Here is an 18,405-nt window from a genome sequence, read left to right as displayed (position 1 = left end):
CGACTTTGGTACATGCCAAAACTAAAAAAAACATTAATCTAAATTAAATTATCCAAAATTACGCATATATTTATCGAAATGTTAATATAACGGATATGAACGATGTTATGTTAGCAAGCGTTGAACACCGAGAAAAAATAAACGGTCAGTTATTAAGTTTAACGGACAGGCGCGAGGGGGCAGCCCTTCCTGGAATAAAGGGGTCCTCAGAATAGTTTATGCTAATAAAGCAAGCTCCAAAATGTCGGGAGAGGTGTATCTTCTGTGGCTTCTCTCGCTTTTACAAACGGTGAGTTTATTTACAATGAAAATGAGCAGTTGTCGCCGCTGTCAGTCGTGTGTTGTCGTCGGCATAGCTGCGGTCTGTGAGCCGTCTACCGTTGTGTTCATGTTTGTGAGCCGCGTCCTGCTCAGCCCCGGAGCTTCTAAATGACGTGGCTTATCTTCAAAACCCTGAGAGCCCCGATGAGGAGAAGCCTCAGTATTTATGTCGGCTAACTCAAATATAATAGTTATTAACAGATTGGTTTGTCGAAACCGGTGTTTTGAAAGAGAAAGGCAATGTTAAAATGGAGTAATTAACTTGAGAGGACTCTGGTTTCCTGATTCATGAAAACAGATGATGTTAAATCTACCTGGGAGTGACATAGTTACAAGAATAACTGACGAACAAAGTACCCATCAGCTGAGTCCTACATTATTCACTGTGACACCAGGACGGTTTGTGAACACACACAGGATGAACACATGTTTACCCACATTCCTACCAGACTATTACATCTCTTTTGCTGAGATTATTTATAATTAAATCAACAACTTTATTGCAATTTTAGTCCCAGTCACGTGAAAATGCTTAAACATTTGCTGGTTACATTTTCTTTCTAAATCAAAATTGAATTAATAGATGATATTTTAGTTTTAGAACCATGTTCCTATAGCCTGATAAATAATTATTTATATATTGATTCAACAATACACTGAACGTGTCATTGTAATTTAGAGTTAATTTACAGAACTACATACAAGTGACATTTCAAAGTTCTCATCTGTGTTTGTTTCAGGATTTCTATTGCACTTCTAAAGCAAACAAATATCCACAATCTCAATTCTTAATTTCTGTTTTTATCGGTAACATAATCTGTACGTGAAGTAAGATTTCTTTTTTTAAAGGCCAACCTTTTATGTATCTGTGTGACTCTTATCTCCTCCTTCCTCTCTCCAGCTGTCGGCGTATGGTGCCGATCTGACGTCTGAGGCATGCAGGGATCTGGGCTTCTCCAGCAACCTGCTGTGCAGCTCCTGTGACCTTCTCGGGGAGTTCAGCCTCAACAAGCTGCAGCCCGACTGCCAGCAGTGCTGCCAACAGGAGGCCCAGATGGAAGCGCGCAAGGTAAAGGGAACAACAGCGCTCCAGAGAAATAGGCAAACATAAAGTAGTTGCCTGTCTAGATTCAGGAGGAGGAGGAGGAGGTACAAAGGCTTTATAAAAGGAGATTCAGTGACAATGGACTGTGTAACACTTATTTGTTGTCCTGTGCTGCCGTCATGCTGACTTGCCAAATTTGATGACGCACAACAGATAAGTTTATTTATCTTGAGCTGATCGGCAAGCTCTCTCCAGTTCACTGAGCTTCACAGACGACAGGCTCCTCAGTGGATAGTAGAAGCACTCAGAAGACCTCCGTGTCACATTTATTTGACAGGATCCTAACCTCCAGCATTTGAGCTGCTACTCAAAACAACCTAGTTTTAGCCTCTCTGCCACTGGGTCTGTTTACACTGTTTGCAGCTGTGCGTCAGATCTGAGCTGCCACGCACACAAACTCTGTCTGTAGCTTTCTGTCTCAATCCTTCTCTCTGATGTTCAGAGTCGAGCCTCCTCCACCCTAGTGTGACACTCCCCATGAGGTAGAAATATCAAGTTTTGCTCTAACAACCTTTCTGTAACCAGTGAGGAGGTGTGACTGTGCTCTCATAACGCCGGTGACTACAACACATTCAGAATGACTCCCTGCTTGCCTCTGGTGGATAAACCCTGAGCCGAGTGATTGTGTGAAAAACAACGTAACCCTTCTTTGATTAAGCACAGTCCCCAGAGCGTGTGTGGTATCCTAGCAACAGCACCTTGGCGAAGTGTAGTGCACACCTCATTACACCTCTTGATGATAACTCTGCTTCAGACGGACACTAAGAGGAAGGAATATTCCTCTTCCTCCTCACGATTTCAGTGAAATGTCACATAGTGGAACTTGACGCTGAGGGTACCAGTAGAAACCACGGTGTCACTGAGCACATTCTACTCCTCAGACGGCAACAATTATCTGCCTTTTAGAATACTTCAAGTCGTCATCAGTGCCGTATCATTAAACCCTCTGAGAAACGGCTTATTGCGCAGCCTTGTCAATTAGTAAGATTCAGTGGGCATGGATGGCATTTCGGTTACTCATTTTCAACTGTGTGCTTGCTTCTGTGCAGAGCACCTCCGCTCCCCTATACAATACATCATTGATGCTCCACCACGCCCAAACGTTAGCATGTTTTTAAGACCAGAATAAATTGGTGAAATTCAAATTAGTCAACTTTCAGCTGAAGGTGTGTGTGTGAGTGCTACCTTTTCTCTATACCTCTATACAGTGTTGATGACAAAGCACGGGAAGCCTTTTAAGCCATAGAGGATATGTTTGGTGATATGTTGTATTTTTCTTGTTGTCACTAAGTCTCATGAAAAGACCAAAACCAACAGTGACCCGATGATCCCTCTCGGTATCGGGCACAGTAGCTCTGCGGCTGAAAATAGTCCCTTACAAATGCGCTAGTTCCTCCTGTTTGAGCAACGTTTGCTGAAAGCTGCAGCACCTGGCTGTTTTAGGAAAGTATGCAGCATTGTTTAGAAATTAAATTCTATATTTTTGACCTGTTTTTAAAGATTGATGTCTTCAGTAGGAAGTATTGGGTTTGGGTCTGTGGGCCGCCCACAGGAAGTGTTAGTTATGGTGTTTTCATGATGACAATAACAAAATATATAGTATTGCCAGACTTATCCTTTTAATCTTGACTTGCACCATAAATGTTGGTATGCTCACAGAATAATGAATAATGGTGTATCTATGATCATATATTTCTTTCTTGTTAACCTTTATTCATATCCGTTTGGCAAATTCCTTTATTGACAGTACTTCATCATTTATAAATATGGCCGTGTTTTTAATTCTTTAGGCTTTAGTGAACATAGATAGAAGTAAGATAAAGAGAGTACGTGGATCGAGGTATTGAGAATGTATTCCTTTCGTGTATTATTTTGCATCTGAAGTCACTGGTAGACGGGGTGACTAGCTAATTAAGAGCGTTGTTCAAATGCTCCCAGCCGTCCAGTTAGAGCGGCCTGTCGTTTGTTTCCAGTTTCCTGCTCTCAACGGGGCCGTGAGTTGTCGCTGATCTGCAATGCGTGGTAAAATGAAAAGCACGGAAATTTAATTTTAGCAGTGCTGGATTGTTTACAGAAAGACTGAGGAAGGATCTGAGCTTTGCACGGGTAATTTAATTTGCCACGTGACCCAGCCAACCAGGTCATTTAGCGCTCTCTTCCCTGAAACGGAAAACAGAGCATGGTGTTGAAATACTGCTGTGACACTCCAATTTCCTCTAACTTATCGTGTATCGGTGCTGCAGGTTTGATTACAAGTGAGCACTGCACACCCGGCCATCCATTAGCCCTGCTCCATATGCACAGCCTCCCAGTTCAATAACCCCAGAGGAGTCTCCTGGACACGTTTATGAATCAGTGTGCCCGAATCAAATTACTCCTCCAGGCCAGGTGACCAACCACCAGCAGGGACAGAGCCCTGCTATGTCTCTGTGTGTGGGCATTGGTGTGTGTGTGTGGGGAGGAAACTCCTCATGGACTACCTGACATTGTGTCTCTCTTTACACAGCTCTACGCTGGGGCCATCCTCGAGGTGTGTGGATGAAAATTGGGGCGGTTCCCCCAAGTCCAAGGTGAGTTCTTTATTGGGACGTGATTATATTCTGATATTTATTATTTTAACTTGATCTTAACTGTAGCAGCTCTTTCCTGCAACTAAGTGTGTGATTCTGTGCCTTGGTCAATGGGGATGTGTGGAACATGTCCTCTTGAAATCACTTTTCTGTTTTTTTTTTTGCAGCAGCAGCAGCAGGTGGTCTAAAATGCCTGAGGGCTGTTTTTCAAACAAGCTTTTGAAGGTTGTTTTTTTTCTCCCTCTTTGTCTCCGGTGGAGACCTCCCATCTCTGCTCGGTGTAACATTTGGTTAATTCGGTGTCTGGTTACGTTGACGGAGTTACTGCAGCCTCAGAATGGGAGTAGACGTCTGGAGCCCGGTGTGTGCGCCATATGGCTGCCATTTGTTTACTTCAGCTTTGTTTACTTCAGCTGCTGTTTATGCCGCATTCCCAGGAGCGTTTACAGTTGTCACTAATGACAGACCTCGGTACTAAAGTGGAAAGACTAATTGACTGATTCACTGCCTGACATTTGCCTCACTGGTGTTTTTATCTCTAGCTTTTGTCAGGAGTGACAAGCCGAAGATGTTCAAGGGTCTTCAGATCAAGGTAAGGATGATGAATCGTGAACCAGCACGTTGATATAATTTCATAATTACACGCACATTAAGCTTCATCTGGGGGGGGAAACAAGGCAATTTCGAAGGGAAATCAGATTATGTTAATCAGATGACTCACAAACATTGACTGTCTTTCATCAGTATTGAGGGCAAACCTTCCTAACACGCCTCCTGTTTCTCTCTCTTTCCCACTCTGCAGTACGTGAGAGGCTCTGATCCTGTACTAAAGCTTTTGGACGATAACGGGAACATCGCTGAAGAACTCAGCATCCTCAAGTGGAACACAGACAGCGTGGAGGAGTTCCTGAGTGAGAAATTAGACCGGATATAGACACGTGTATGTTTTCTGTTTTTAGTCTTCAGTTAAAGGGTCGTTTCACCCAAATTTACAATATCTCTAGTTGTATGTAGCCACGCAGATATTTTTTGTTTTTATGTTCCTGAGATGTCTGCGTCCACCTTCAGGTAAATGGAGTTCTGTTTGTGGCGCTCGCAGCACTGACAAATCACATTTAAACCAACTTGTCCTTCTAGAACCTGTGAAATCGAGTCCTACAAACTAGAATACTCTGAGCTCCGTTGTGTTTAGGTTGTGGTTGAAATCTCAAGAGACAGATCTTTAAAACATTAACAAATGAAAACTATCTGCATGGATAGAGACTACTAGGGGGGCTACTGACAAATTATTATTTTTTATAATTTGGGTGAACCGAACCTTTATGTTATTTACCAATTTGTACACAACTCGGCCTTGAAAGATGGTTGTTAAATCACTATATGACTGTTTTTGTATGTGAAAAATCCTCAATTTCTTGTCTGGATTTTACCAAATAACTTATGCGAGGGTGCGGAAGACGTCATCGCAGACCCCCGATGGACAGCACACTCGAAATAATGCATAACATTACCGAGTAATCATTGCTCAAAGTGAGTCCATTAGGTTTGAAAAACAACGCACATCATGAACTGTTTCGTTGTCTACCTGTGGGAGTTTACTTCCCCTTCTGTCAGTCTGATATTCATGTATGATTTTCTTTTTTTTTATAACGCTCAACATTGTGACTGATTTGTGTTTACAAATGAATCCCAGTTGCTCTTCTAATGCAGGTGTCTTTGCTGAAGCACACGTTAGTGACGACCTCGCAGTAAACCTGTGTTGGGATGTGAGGTCTGATGTGAATTTGTGGTATTTTTTTGGCATCTTCTGCTTTGAAGAGAAACTGGATTTGTTACGGATGCTTGTTTGTTTTTTGAGCAAGTGAGTTGACAGTATAAATATGCAACGATAAACAAAGCCTCTGTTTTTTCTGTCATTAGCTATTTTGTCTTTGTTACTCGAGTGCAGATAGACTCGCCTCATTTAAAACCACAGACATGGATGTGCTGACATCTTGTGGTCTAAAGCATCACAGCTCTGTGCTGGGACAGGTGGACTAAACAGTTACAACACTTAGTCAGAGGGTTGGTCAAACTTGCCTGAAATTGCTAAATTTATTCCAAAAAAACCAGCACTAAAATACATCTCCAGAACATATACATAACATCTCTTACGTCTCCTGTTCCTTCTTCATGCAGCTACCAGTGTGTAGAGAGCGCACAGAGGGCCGGGCAGCTGCTGAGGTTACTTTGCACAGCTTCTTTCCAAGGACGAGTGCTGTTGGGCCGTTTAATGTAGCAGATCATATCTGTAACGGGTACAGTAGCTGTACTTAAAACAAAGCGCATACATATATATGAATACGTCTTCCTTGAAGCGCCGTTACTTATCTTCAGTCCGACGTCAATAAAACATGAACATGTTTCACATGTCAATAAACAGGTTTGTGTATGCTCCTGTTAACCATTTATATTTGAATAATTTAAACCACATTTTCACAAATCAGTGTTTTATTAACATAAAACCTTTAACGATTTCACAAAACAAGTAAAAAATGCTTCGATTACATACAAGTATAGGGTTTATAAATATCTAAGCATGGAGATGTGACTGTGAAAACTACATATTTTGCCAGAACTTCTTTTCTTCTTACTCCTGCTGATACAATGTGAGACATTAACCCCCATTGTCAGATAGTAAAGACGGAGTATTTAATGTGTATATGAGGCAACTTAAGAAAAAGATATCCCACAAAGCATGCTGCGTGTGAACGCTCACCACAAACACAAATTGTCAACGCAGCAGAGTGTTGAAGTTACACATAATTCTGGTCTTTCTTGCCGCCCTCTGAATGGTGATCGGTTTTGGCGTGGGACTGAGGTTTGTAAGCAACCCCCGGGTAACTGAAAAGCAAGAGGCAACAAGTGTTGGAGATTAATACAACTAGAAAGAGCAATAAAGTCAGTCCAGAACAAATCCACAGACAGACTCGCAACAATAACTCAATGAGGGGACTCACTGTGTTTTTTCATCTTTCACCATCCCCTTGAAAGCCAGTGACTTCAGGATGCCAGCAATAAGCAGGGTGCCCCCTCCTATCCAGCCTACAAACAGTGCAGGACCAAAAGTGTATCTGCAAACAAGACGTGATGTAAGTCCTGCATGCAAAGAATATGGAGAATACGACAACACGAGCAAAACAAGTATCTTTGTGTCCGACCTGGGCATCCCCCCTCCCTGCATGTTGTCTCCGAATCCTCCTGCATAGTTTGTGTTGGTGGACATCCTGAAACTGGCCACAATCTGATTGGCGTAGATAGAAGCTCCTGCGATGCCACACACACCTGAGAGAAGCGTACAGAGTGACAAAGACAAGAACTCTGTGATGTATTTACTTCATAGAGAAACTGTTAATAAATGCTCCTTGGCAATCAGAGATGTCAACCAACAAAAAACAAAAACCTTGTGTTTTTCATATTTCTGTTATTTGTGACCATACCCCCGATGAGGAACATGATGCCCGCGGTGAGGCTCATCTTTGCCTTGGTGGTGTCCGCCATGGTGTTCATTGTGAGGCAGGCCAGGGAGAAAACGGATATCACCCCTCCGAGGACACTCAGCACCACACCCACTATCATCAGGGCTCGTACAGCCTGGAAAGTACCTAGTGGACAGAAAACCCAAAGACGTGTTATATTGAGCCTGCTATGTCTGAAATGACTGATAATTCCACTGTATCTTACTCTACCAAGATGCTCTACATTGTATAATAATCTGCATCACATACGTCTTACAATAGGATTTATTTTTTCCATTTAGACCTGCAACACTTCATGTCATCCTCATAATGTCACGAAGACGATGATGTGACCATCGTGTATGGGTTTAATCTGATAATGTGACCTGTATTCTCCTACAGTAGGTGAGCTGTAGGAACCTGCCCTTTGCTTCTTGTTTGTTCTGTTTCTGATAACCGTGTTGACTGACCTGGCCGTCCATTACAGTGACCAGAATGAACTGGTGCTAATGCAAACACTGATAGCAGTGTGCTTGATGCAGTTATCGTATTAGGACGACAGAAACAGAGTGAAAAATATTTAGAAATATCATCTGTTTCAATAATTATATAATTTACACCAAATAGTTAGAGAGATAAAATGATATGATTTATCCTTTCAGCACCGTAGCGAGAAAAAGTCCTCACAGGTTTATTTTTTGCCGCAAATCAAAGTGTTTTAATCTCTTTTATTAAACCATTCAATTGTTGTTGTTTTACATAATATTCTACAAATACGTGGCGTTAAAGAGAAAAACTTGGCGTTCTATGTTGCACATGAACCCCATGCTACTGAAAGAGACTCGACAAACCTCCTTGTGATTTGACAAAAACTAGTTTCTTGGCTCTTGACTTCCTCGTAACTCTGATACTGTTTGGTCACAACTTCTTTGAACGTTGTTACTTACTCTATCATTGATCCTGTGACCAGATAAAGCTCATTATGTCTTTTAAGAGTATAAATGGGAGACATTGCACATTAAAATATAAGAGAGTCTTGTCCTACCTGAGAAACCCAGGAGGCCGTAGAGCGGGCGACACTCGGTGAATCCCGAGGAAGCGGTCTCACAGTTCTTCCACAGACCCTTGGAGGTGTAAACAGATGTCACCACCTCCCCCTGCCTGTCCGCGGTGCTCCAGTTGTTCATGGTCGTTGCTGCGATGAGGGCTGCTGCACCGACCAAACCCAAAATGAATCCACCATTCTGCAGAACTGAAGGCGCCATCGTTGTTTCCTCCTTCAGCAGTTAGGAAATATAAGGGAGGCACAGCGTGTGTGTGTGTGTGTGAGAGAATGAGAACGGGCAAAGAGATGCTTTGTAGTGATGGTGGCGTTGGGTGGAGGCGGTTGGGTTTCACCCAGTGGGTGACACAGCAGCATGGGTTGGGCTACCTTGTGCTGAGAGGTGTGGACACACTGGTGATACGCGCACCTGGCACCTAAGTGAGAACTAACTGTTTGAATGTAAATACGGGAAACTGATTCACCGACTCCACGGGGCTGTAGGTAAACCGCCGACTGTTGCGAGTGAATTATGCGACCCTTTGCCACGCCAACACCCTCACACACTGAGAACATGATGCAGCACTGCCGAAAGACAAACATGCGGACGCACAGAGACGAGGCAGCACTGAGTGTGTCACTCTATTAGATCGAAGGAAGACAAACACTTAACAAATGGAGATTTTTCATGATGATTGTATCATGGACAGAATGTAAGCGTTGGTATCAGGCCTTGGCTGTGAGAAACCAGTGAAGGAAAAGCTTTTTCACTTCCACATGAAGGCCAGAGGTCAGGGTCAGCTACAGAGCTGCGTCCAGCTGGACCTGAGAATTTATAAATATTTGTTGCTTTGCTCGAGAACACTTCTACAAGATGACATCTTTAAATGTTTCACTTCTCTCTGAGTTCCCCATGGGTGTCAAGTGAAGCACTTTAGACTGGGGGGGGGGGGGGGGGGGGGGGGGGGGATGCTGACCGTGTCATTGCAACGGCCCCGATTTATGTCCGGCCAGGATATCTGTTGCATTTCTACTGTTTAAAATTAAACAAGAGACAAAAACCAAATGATCCAAATATACAGATGCAGCATCAGTGGTCGGGTCCTTCCTGTTTAATAATTCTGCATCATATAGATACAGGACGAGCATTACGACTCGATGTACACTGAGAATAAAGCCCGGTGGTTTCCAGGTGAGGACTCTTTCCCGCTTACTAACTATAGAAACAAACAGGACCTCATACGATTTCCATGATTCAACTTACCACCTTATCACTCTGTCAACAACTGGGGAGGAGAGAAGTTTCTATTCTTCTCTTATCATGAGCCTCACTCTCGCTCTCACAGACGCACAACGAAACTCATACAAAAGTCGCCAAACATCATGGGGCTAGAGATTTTAATTCTGTTATGTTGGTCAGTTTGATGAACTTCTGTTTCTTGCGTTGTGTAAATATCTGTTTGTCTTTTGTGTAAGCTTTTGTTGTACACCTTATCGGCCTGCTTGTTTAAATAAGAGCGCTCAGGGGGTCAGGAACATGAAAACATACTTCCCCCAGTTATTATTACAACTGATGTCTGATATAAAATGACATCTAACAAAGAAACAATTCGAAAAAAACCTCTGATAATCAGTAGACGTTAAAAAATGCGGATGTGGATAATCCCAAAAACAAACTAGAATATCAATTCATTGACTCAACTTCACAGCAACATTGTTAACTGACCAGCAACTGACTTATTATCCAAAACTGATGTAGCTGCTGATATAAAATATTTTATGGAAAAATTGATTATTTGTCCTACATAATGTGATATATTTACTGGTCTGGGGGACAAACGTGTTGCTGTCTAAATGTAAGAATATAGGTCTATGAATTATGCCTTTTTATGCATGGGTAAATGAATACATTAAAATAAATACATTAAAATAAATACATTGGCTCTTCAGGCTTCCAGCCCTCTAATTTAACAGCTTTATGTTTATCTGACTGGCAGTAACATGGACATGGATGTCAGTTCGCTTGTTGATTTTGATCAATTATTTATAAAGGTTACACGTGAACCTCGTGCATTTAATTTTAAACTGGTTTGTATTTATTCGTTTTTTCTCAAAAGAGTAACAGCATTTCTGCATTACTCCTGCACATCTTTACTCTGCATTAACCTGGTACAACGAGTGTGATGTAGACTTGTGAGTTTGTGGTGCTCAGTAGCTGGCTATAGATAAACAGCAATTCATGGCATTTTGAAAAGCACTTGATATCTGCAGAAACACGAGCCTATTATCCAGCTTTGCTATTTGAAGGATAAAAAATGTATTGTAGCCCAGTTATTTTGCTTCAGTCATATTATGGGGAGGTCTTGTGCGCTATCCAGCCTGTCACATGCTGGAGCTGGGTGAAGTGTACGAGTCCATGCCGCTCTTGGTCATCCCTGCAGGGAAGAGAATATAAGCAACCTGAGGCTGCAAACTGGTGACAGACCAGGCGCTACAGTGACACGGCACCACGTATCCCGGGCTGGAGGGTGACGGGTGAGTGTGGGTGTGCTGTCCGTGGCAAGCCAGACCCCCGATCGCTCCAGTCTGGTATCCAAACGTGTGCAGCGCGCCGGCAGCCAGAGCGTGCGGCATCTCCGCCATCCGCTGGACAGCTCCTGTGCTGAACTGCGCCACCGGCTCCAGCAGCGAGAAGGAAGAGGGAGAGGAGAGGGGAGCAAGGAACGCTCTGGCTTTATCCCCGGGGACAAGAAAGGAGTCCATGGAAAATCCCTTCAAATGCTCCGCTGCGTCCCCGAGGAAAGACGGCAGCGGGAAAACAAAACGGTCCCTCTTCAGAAGACTCTTAGGTTTGCGCCGGGGTCTGTACTTGTAGTTCGGGTGCTCCTTCATGTGCTGAGCCCGCAGCCTCTTGGCCTCGTCGATGTACGGACGTTTCTCGGAGTCGGACAGCAGCTTCCACTCCGCGCCGAGTCTCTTGCTGATTTCAGAGTTGTGCATCTTTGGGTTTTCCTGGGCCATTTTCCTCCTCTGGCCTCTTGACCACACCATGAAAGCATTCATGGGTCTTTTGATGTGATCTAAAGGTTTTTCCATGTCAGAAGCTTACACATTAATTGAACAAAAACACACACCGGTCCTATTTTAAATTAAGTCACCTCTCCAAAAAGCTCATGCTCGTCTCGTGCGTAAAAGGAAAAGTTGTAAGAAATATTCTTTCTGTCTCTATGGTAAGAAACTACCAGAACCCGTAATTCCAAATTGACTGAAGCTTTTGCACAACGTGTAACGGTAAAAAGCATAAAGTGCAAAGCAGAATGGGAGTCACACGGGACCAAGTTGGAAGCTTGTTATGGATGATGCTGGGCATGTCAGCCACTCATCACCACACCACTGTCACGGCGGGCCAAGCCAATGGGAACGAGAGAGAGCTGTAATCCCCTCACAAAAAGTGACTGTACAACATGTCTGAGGGGCTCCGTCCTTCTCCCTCTCCAACAGTTTAGTCTCTCCAAATGTCTCCTGACGCAAGTGAAGGCAATGAACCAGTAAAGAGAGTAACAACACACATTTCGTAAAGGCTGAGGGATTAAAGTATGGAAGTTGTTTTGCACTGCTGCACCTCACTGCCCTATGAAGGCCCGTGTGGCTCATTTGCTCAATTATTAAGTCTGTTTTAGAAGATCTCAGAGGAAATAGCTGTTTATGAAGCCATCTCATTAAACCAGATGCTTTTTAAATGAAGGTCACAGCTTCCAAACACCCCTCACCCCCTAAAAGAAAATCTCTAAATTGGATTTTTATGGTCAACTAATTATATTTTCTGCACGTTTTATTGTAATGGAGCAATTCCTTCAAAAAAACAGACCTCTGGAAAACAACAACTAAAATCACAATCTGACAATTAGTATTGGGATGCTTCTTTCCAGGAAACTTCCTACCCACAACATTTAATGTTACCGGTTTATATTCCAACGTGAAAGTCTAAACGCTGTTTCAAATCCCTCACCAATCTACCAGGAATAACTATTGGGGTAAAATACCGAATTCTGGTGTAAAATTGGCCTGCAAATGTATGGAATCAGGCTGAACTCTAAACGTTTAATTGCAGAATGTAAAGTTACTAAAACTGCCGAATGACAGCGGACATGACCCTGCAGATGACCCTGCATCTGCCATTATTAATTTAAATAGGCCATCGGGTGAAGACTCTAAAACCTGTCTCCATCTTTTGTTGCAGAATCCCTCCCAATATTTGTATTCCTACTTGTTAAAACGTTAAAACTAATTCAACCATTGACATTCATTTTAATTCTTTCCCACGATTCCATGCAGGCTTCTTTTATATCAATATGTGTACAAACGGCTAACCTCCCCCTCCCCCTTACTCTACAAAATCAATGTTAATCATAGCCATAATTCATTGGCCCTGGGTGACTCATTGGTTGTTGCAGTTTTCATAATTACTATACCTTATCTGATCAGAATACACTATGGCCATCTCGTCTGTTATTGAAATGACATTGATGGAGAAAAGCCTGAGCAATAACTTTATCATACACAGCATACTGCATGGATGCACTGCTACAAAATGTAGGAGTTTATAGGTAAAATCAGGGATTGGACTCAGGAATCTCATTTTACAAGGAGGAAGCTTCAGGCGCCCAAAATGGCTTCTGCAAAAAGGATTATTACCATGACAGAAGCATGATGTGTTTCCCCGTAGACAGACCTGTGGCGGTGAGTTGAAGCTCTGGGCGTAGGTCTAGCGCTGATAAACTTCGCTATCAGGGAACCAGCAAGGAGGAGGCCTTTATTTAATTTACCTCCCGCAATCAAAGGCGCCGCAGGCCTCTTCAAAGGCAAAGTAAATGGACATAAAAGATCCAGCGGTGCCCACTGCATCAGTGGTGGAGATGATAAGACGTTTTCCGGGAAGCATTATTCTGCGGGTTTCCTCGGAGCAGACGGGCTTTAGGGATAAAGTGATTGGCAGCAGGGGTCAGACAGTTGATCTGTCTCCTCATGGCTGTGCTGTTATCAGCTGTGCTGTAGGTTCAGGCCTTCACGCTCAGGAGGCACCCAGCGCAACACAGAGACAATGATTACCTTCGCAGCGAAACCATGTTTAGAGCGTTTTTGACAGTGAGAGGAAAAACTGTCCGAGGACCACAACATGAGAGGACCTAAAGGGCAGTATGGAGGAATCTATTGCTGGCAAACTGATCATCTGTCAAGATTACATTTAATTCTGCTCAAAGCTTCAACACACAGAGAGTATGTGTTTTTTTGTGAACTCGTCAGTGTTTGGTGTGACTTCTAAAGGGCAGCATTTAAACTCTGGAGAGATGAGGGGGAGAAAAAAAATGGGTAATAAGAAAAACTGCCAGCAGCACAAAATGGCTGTCGTAATCCGGTTATCCCTGGGCTCTAAAGATACTGGTCCTCTCCTTAGGAGTCTATCTTTTCTTCTTATGTCAAAACTGTCCTCCATGCACTCAGGTGGATTAAGGAGTCACGCTGTAGAAAGAAATTGACAGGTACAGAAAGACCTGGGGGTGAAAAGGGAATGAAAGGCGACACAGAGTGGCAGGCCGGACGCTCTGGCCGGGGGAGCGTGCCAACGTCTGACAAGAACAGAATCCAACAAGTAAACTCCACGCTGGAGAAGAAAATGCTGATGTTCCTCACTGACTTACTGTATTGATGAACTGAAGCAATACAGAGATGACTACGTATCTTGTGAAATGTATTTTCTGTCTTTCTCTGAATGGCTGAAGTGTTGTGACGACTGTATTGTTCAGAGATGGTGCTGCTTCATCTCACATAGGCTTTTTGGGGGGTTTAATGGCAGCTCCAATGTTACTGTTACAGTAGATCATATTCTGGATGGACTGAACAAAAGGCTCTTCTTCACTTTGGCTGTTGGAAACGTGGAAGGAGAAGCTTCTGGAGAACATTTTTTACACTGCCGGATGATGAGTCCATCAAGAGAAAATGAACCTATCATAAGCATGCAGTTGCAATTTTTTAGGCACAGATGCCAAATATAACCTGGTTCCATCTTCTCAACTCATTGAAAAAAATGTACAGATGAATTGACCTTAAAATGATTGTTAGTTGCAGGCCTATATCTTTGTAAACATTACAATCGATCTACTGTATTATAGAAGGAAGGCAGACTTGATGAGATGAAGGTCTAAACCCTGTCTCATTCACCAGATCACGCTCTTGTGCTTTGCTGCGCATCATGGTAAACTTCAGCACGATTTATAATAAAATGTTCTCATTATCAATACACACTTTTATTTCATGAAAATCTGTCATTTGAATGGAGTGATTTAAAAAGCAGGAACCTTAACCGACACAGAGGGAACTGGTCAATGGGTTTCCATCTAATTATGTGCATAGTTCAGTGGCTTTCATATACTTCAAATTTTGTCATTTCAGCTTCAAGTAAATGCGCTGAAATCCCAAAACTACCCTGAAGTCTAACAAGAGTTTTTGACATTTCTGAGCAGTCCATTAGGGAACATTTCAGGGGGAAAATCCCCACGATGTTCAGTGCTCTTGTGGGGATTTCACTCAATCTTGTGCTTATTCTCATGATACTTAGGAAAAGTAAAGCGGTTTTAATAGCTTTCCCACTGACACATTGATGGTGGAATATGCTTAGGCTCTGTGGCAGATAGCTTCAAACCCGAGAGAGAGAGAGAGAGAGAGAGAGAGAGAGAGAGAGAGAGAGAGAGAGAGATCTGCTGCCTGCCAGAACACTTTTCATAAGGCCCCATCGAAACTAAATTAATACAGTTCCTCCAACATCTGAGGATAAACCTGAGGGCCACATTACTGTGGCAGCCCCTATCAGCCAGCTTGTAATACAACCGAGTCAGCAGTCAATGAGATACATTTGCAACCAGGCATTTGTCAGCGACTCAGAGCCACAGAGATTTAAAATGTCCTGCAGTAAATTAAGTCCTGCTTGAAAAGTGAAAGGTGCCGGCTAAGCAGGTGGCTGCTTACTTTAAAAGACTGGTTCAGGGGGTGATGAGGGTGTGGTGATGGAGGGAGGAGGAAACTGATCCAGCGGCAAAGAAGTTATTTTTATGATTATAGCTCCAATGCATCCAAAAAAAATGGAGAGACTGAAATAGTTATCTCTGAAGTCATGACATTTGGTTTGAACGTGATCGATATATATGATCATATTTCTGTCCTGGTTTTTTTATTTTACAACTAACAGCATTCTGCACTGAACCATCGCAGACGATTAAACCATCTGACACTAAAGTGATCTGACTCAGAGTCTGTGATATTTCTTTGTTCTGAGGGACACGAAAGTCAAGCTCAGAAGAGAATGAGCCAATTTTCAGTATTTATAATTAACTAGTTTAAGGTGCTACCTGAGGTTCATGACCCTGCCGATAGTAGCAAAGCAGATAAACACTGGGGAGAAGGGATTTGCTGTGATTCAGCGAGACATGGAGAAAATAATCTGATAATAGTTCACATATCAAAAGGATGGCTTTAAGATTTGAGTAATTAAAGTGAGGAATCAATTTTTTGTGTGATGTTGTAAAACAGGACACAACAGCACGATCTCTGCCTTTTTATTAGATCTCTTCATGTCCTTTGAGGTGCAGTAAGCCAAAAGTAAGTGAATTTAATTGAATTCATGTAAGCACTTACAATTTATTATTGAACCATTAGGAACAGTCCATTACACACAGGCATTTTTATTATTTTTTAAATAACTGCAGTGGGTCATTTTTAAATGAACTGCATTCGCCCAAAATGATCATGTAAATCTGACAAATAGAATAAATACTAATGATGAAATAAAAGCAGACTATGTTGTCTGTTCACATTCACGTCACCAGTTTTTGTCAGCATGTTTTGTCAGCATGTTTCTTGCACATTTTAAAATGTAAATAACACAAGATGTGAAAAGTTGTGCAAAAACGCTGGTACTGTCATACCTTTCTTTATCTACTGCTTCCTCTCTCTGAGGAATCATACAGCATCTATTTAAAAATATGAAAATTATCAGTAACTTATCAGGAATTAATTCTCATTCATTACATTCATTGCAATAGCAGGGTGGTACAGAAAGAGGCATTTAAAATATAAAGAAACCTACACACTGAATGCTATGGAGCCACACTGCAATTGACAGAGCATGGCGCCACTAAGAGGCTTATGGGAATAATGGAAATAGTGTAGCTCCTGTGGCGATGATATGCTCGCTGTAACAGAGAGGGAAAGAGTGGTATTTACCGAGATATCTCCTGGACTCGTGTTAAGCAGAGCAGTGGCTGTCCTGAGCCAGACTGAAGGGAGGGGAGCAGAGATGCTGTCACAAAAGCAAGCTCAGATAAGCCCCTACTGGGTGAAGACAGAAAGGCATTAAGTGAGCATATCCTTAAGAAGTCTGATGCTCCTCCTGCACCACTGGAGTGAGACCATGCACAGAATAAGTATAGGATGATGATTTAGACCTGGAGCACATGACTGTTGTAAGCATGTTTTTCAGTTGTTGGTAATCTGATGAAAAATGTCCCCTTCACGGGTGATGTGGAGAGACAGGAACTGAAAGAGGCCTCAGACCCACAGAGCTCCTGCATGCACTACTTTCCTTTATCCGCCTTGTATTTAAACTTAACATCTTGTATTTGGATAAACCATATATACAGTATATGGATATATACTTCACTGACACAATCTGTTGCATGAAAAAAATGGGCCACTGAGCTAAAATCTGATTTTATGAGACTAAATTATGTGTTTGATGTAGATGAAAAGGAACCTCGAGCAGAAAATAACACAAAGACTTTTAATTAATAAATAATTGCAAATGAATAAAGAAATGAACAGAAAGCTGAATAGTGTTTAATTGTGTTGCAAATTGTAATGTTGCAAAAGTCCACTAGAGATCAGTATAATGCTCTATAGTTTGTCAATCTTTCTGTATCTTGTCCATTTCAGCAGTCACATCCGTGAGTCTCCTTCTGCAACAATACAATAAGGACATACTGTACGTAAGAAAGGAGTGCAAGAAATCCTTTTACCCAGCGTAGAAAAAAGAACATGGCTTGAACATGGTTTAAGTATAAAATTTGGGCTCGTCCGGGATTTGAACCCGGGACCTCTCGCACCCAAAGCGAGAATCATACCCCTAGACCAACGAGCCACACATTTGTTGCTGTAAAACACACTATATATTTTCTACTGCTTTCTATTAAGTGCGTAAAACATTTTAAAATTACATTTCACTCTAGGTAAGATAGTTTTACAGCATTTACAACAGATATACCTTCGTCCCAATCTGGAAGATTTCACTATTATTGTTTGGTAAGTTTGACAGTGGTAATAGATGCAGAAAGGCAGACTCTATTGACATGTTGAGTACAGTGTGTAGCCAGTTGCAAGTTGCTTTCTTTCTTTCTTTCTTTCTTTCAGGCTGATGAATTTACTAGGTTGTGGAGTGAGTATTGGAGTGTCTGAGTATGAACTAATTGCCCATTAGAATACCATACTAATAAATGGCAATAATATGTAATTAAGTATGATACAATCACGATAGAATACTGTGAATATCCAAAAAGAAAAATTGCTAAATTGATTTTAGATGATAAAATAATCTCATCATCTGTATCACACAATCTTTTGTGAAACCTCAGGTTGTGGAATTGTAGATGTTCACATTTACATTCCTCCCAGTGCGATAAGGATTACAATATTTGTCTTTATTCATTTATTGTATTTAATGCTGCATTGTATGTAAAAAATCATATTCTAAACTAGAAGTGGGATGAAAGGTGGTGGTGATATTTCCAGGAGTTCACAGAGGGTAAATGCTCTAGCTGGGCT

At 42.1% G+C, this 18,405-nt stretch overlaps 3 protein-coding genes across 3 annotated transcripts; 1 reads left to right on the top strand and 2 right to left on the bottom strand.

Moving 5' to 3' along the window:
• Nucleotides 1-197: 197 nt before the first annotated feature.
• selenof (selenoprotein F) lies at nt 198-5,889 on the top strand. Its single transcript, XM_079284286.1, has 5 exons — nt 198-289; nt 1,223-1,390; nt 3,933-3,996; nt 4,539-4,588; nt 4,799-5,889. Exons 1-5 carry the CDS (start codon nt 242-244, stop codon nt 4,928-4,930), a joined length of 462 nt encoding a protein of 153 aa, XP_079140412.1. The 5' UTR covers nt 198-241; the 3' UTR covers nt 4,931-5,889.
• Nucleotides 5,890-5,892: 3 nt separating this feature from the next.
• Nucleotides 5,893-8,758, bottom strand: cldn18 (claudin 18; the record flags this gene model as incomplete). Its single annotated transcript, XM_079284285.1, has 4 exons — nt 5,893-6,879; nt 6,996-7,320; nt 7,476-7,640; nt 8,539-8,758. The coding sequence occupies 4 exons, from the start codon at nt 8,756-8,758 to the stop codon at nt 6,792-6,794; spliced, it is 798 nt and encodes a 265-aa protein (XP_079140411.1). The 3' UTR covers nt 5,893-6,791.
• Nucleotides 8,759-10,917: 2,159 nt separating this feature from the next.
• Nucleotides 10,918-11,631, bottom strand: LOC306789805 (transcription factor Sox-14; the record flags this gene model as incomplete). Its single annotated transcript, XM_079285874.1, has 1 exon — nt 10,918-11,631. The coding sequence occupies one exon, from the start codon at nt 11,629-11,631 to the stop codon at nt 10,918-10,920; it is 714 nt and encodes a 237-aa protein (XP_079142000.1).
• Nucleotides 11,632-18,405: the final 6,774 nt, after the last annotated feature.

Source organism: Melanostigma gelatinosum (assembly GCF_949748355.1).
Source record: "Melanostigma gelatinosum genome assembly, chromosome: 15".
In the NCBI taxonomy this organism is placed as follows: Eukaryota; Metazoa; Chordata; class Actinopteri; order Perciformes; family Zoarcidae; genus Melanostigma; species Melanostigma gelatinosum.
Note: the sequence above shows the minus strand (reverse complement) of the source record. Positions and strands in the feature narration are given on the sequence as shown.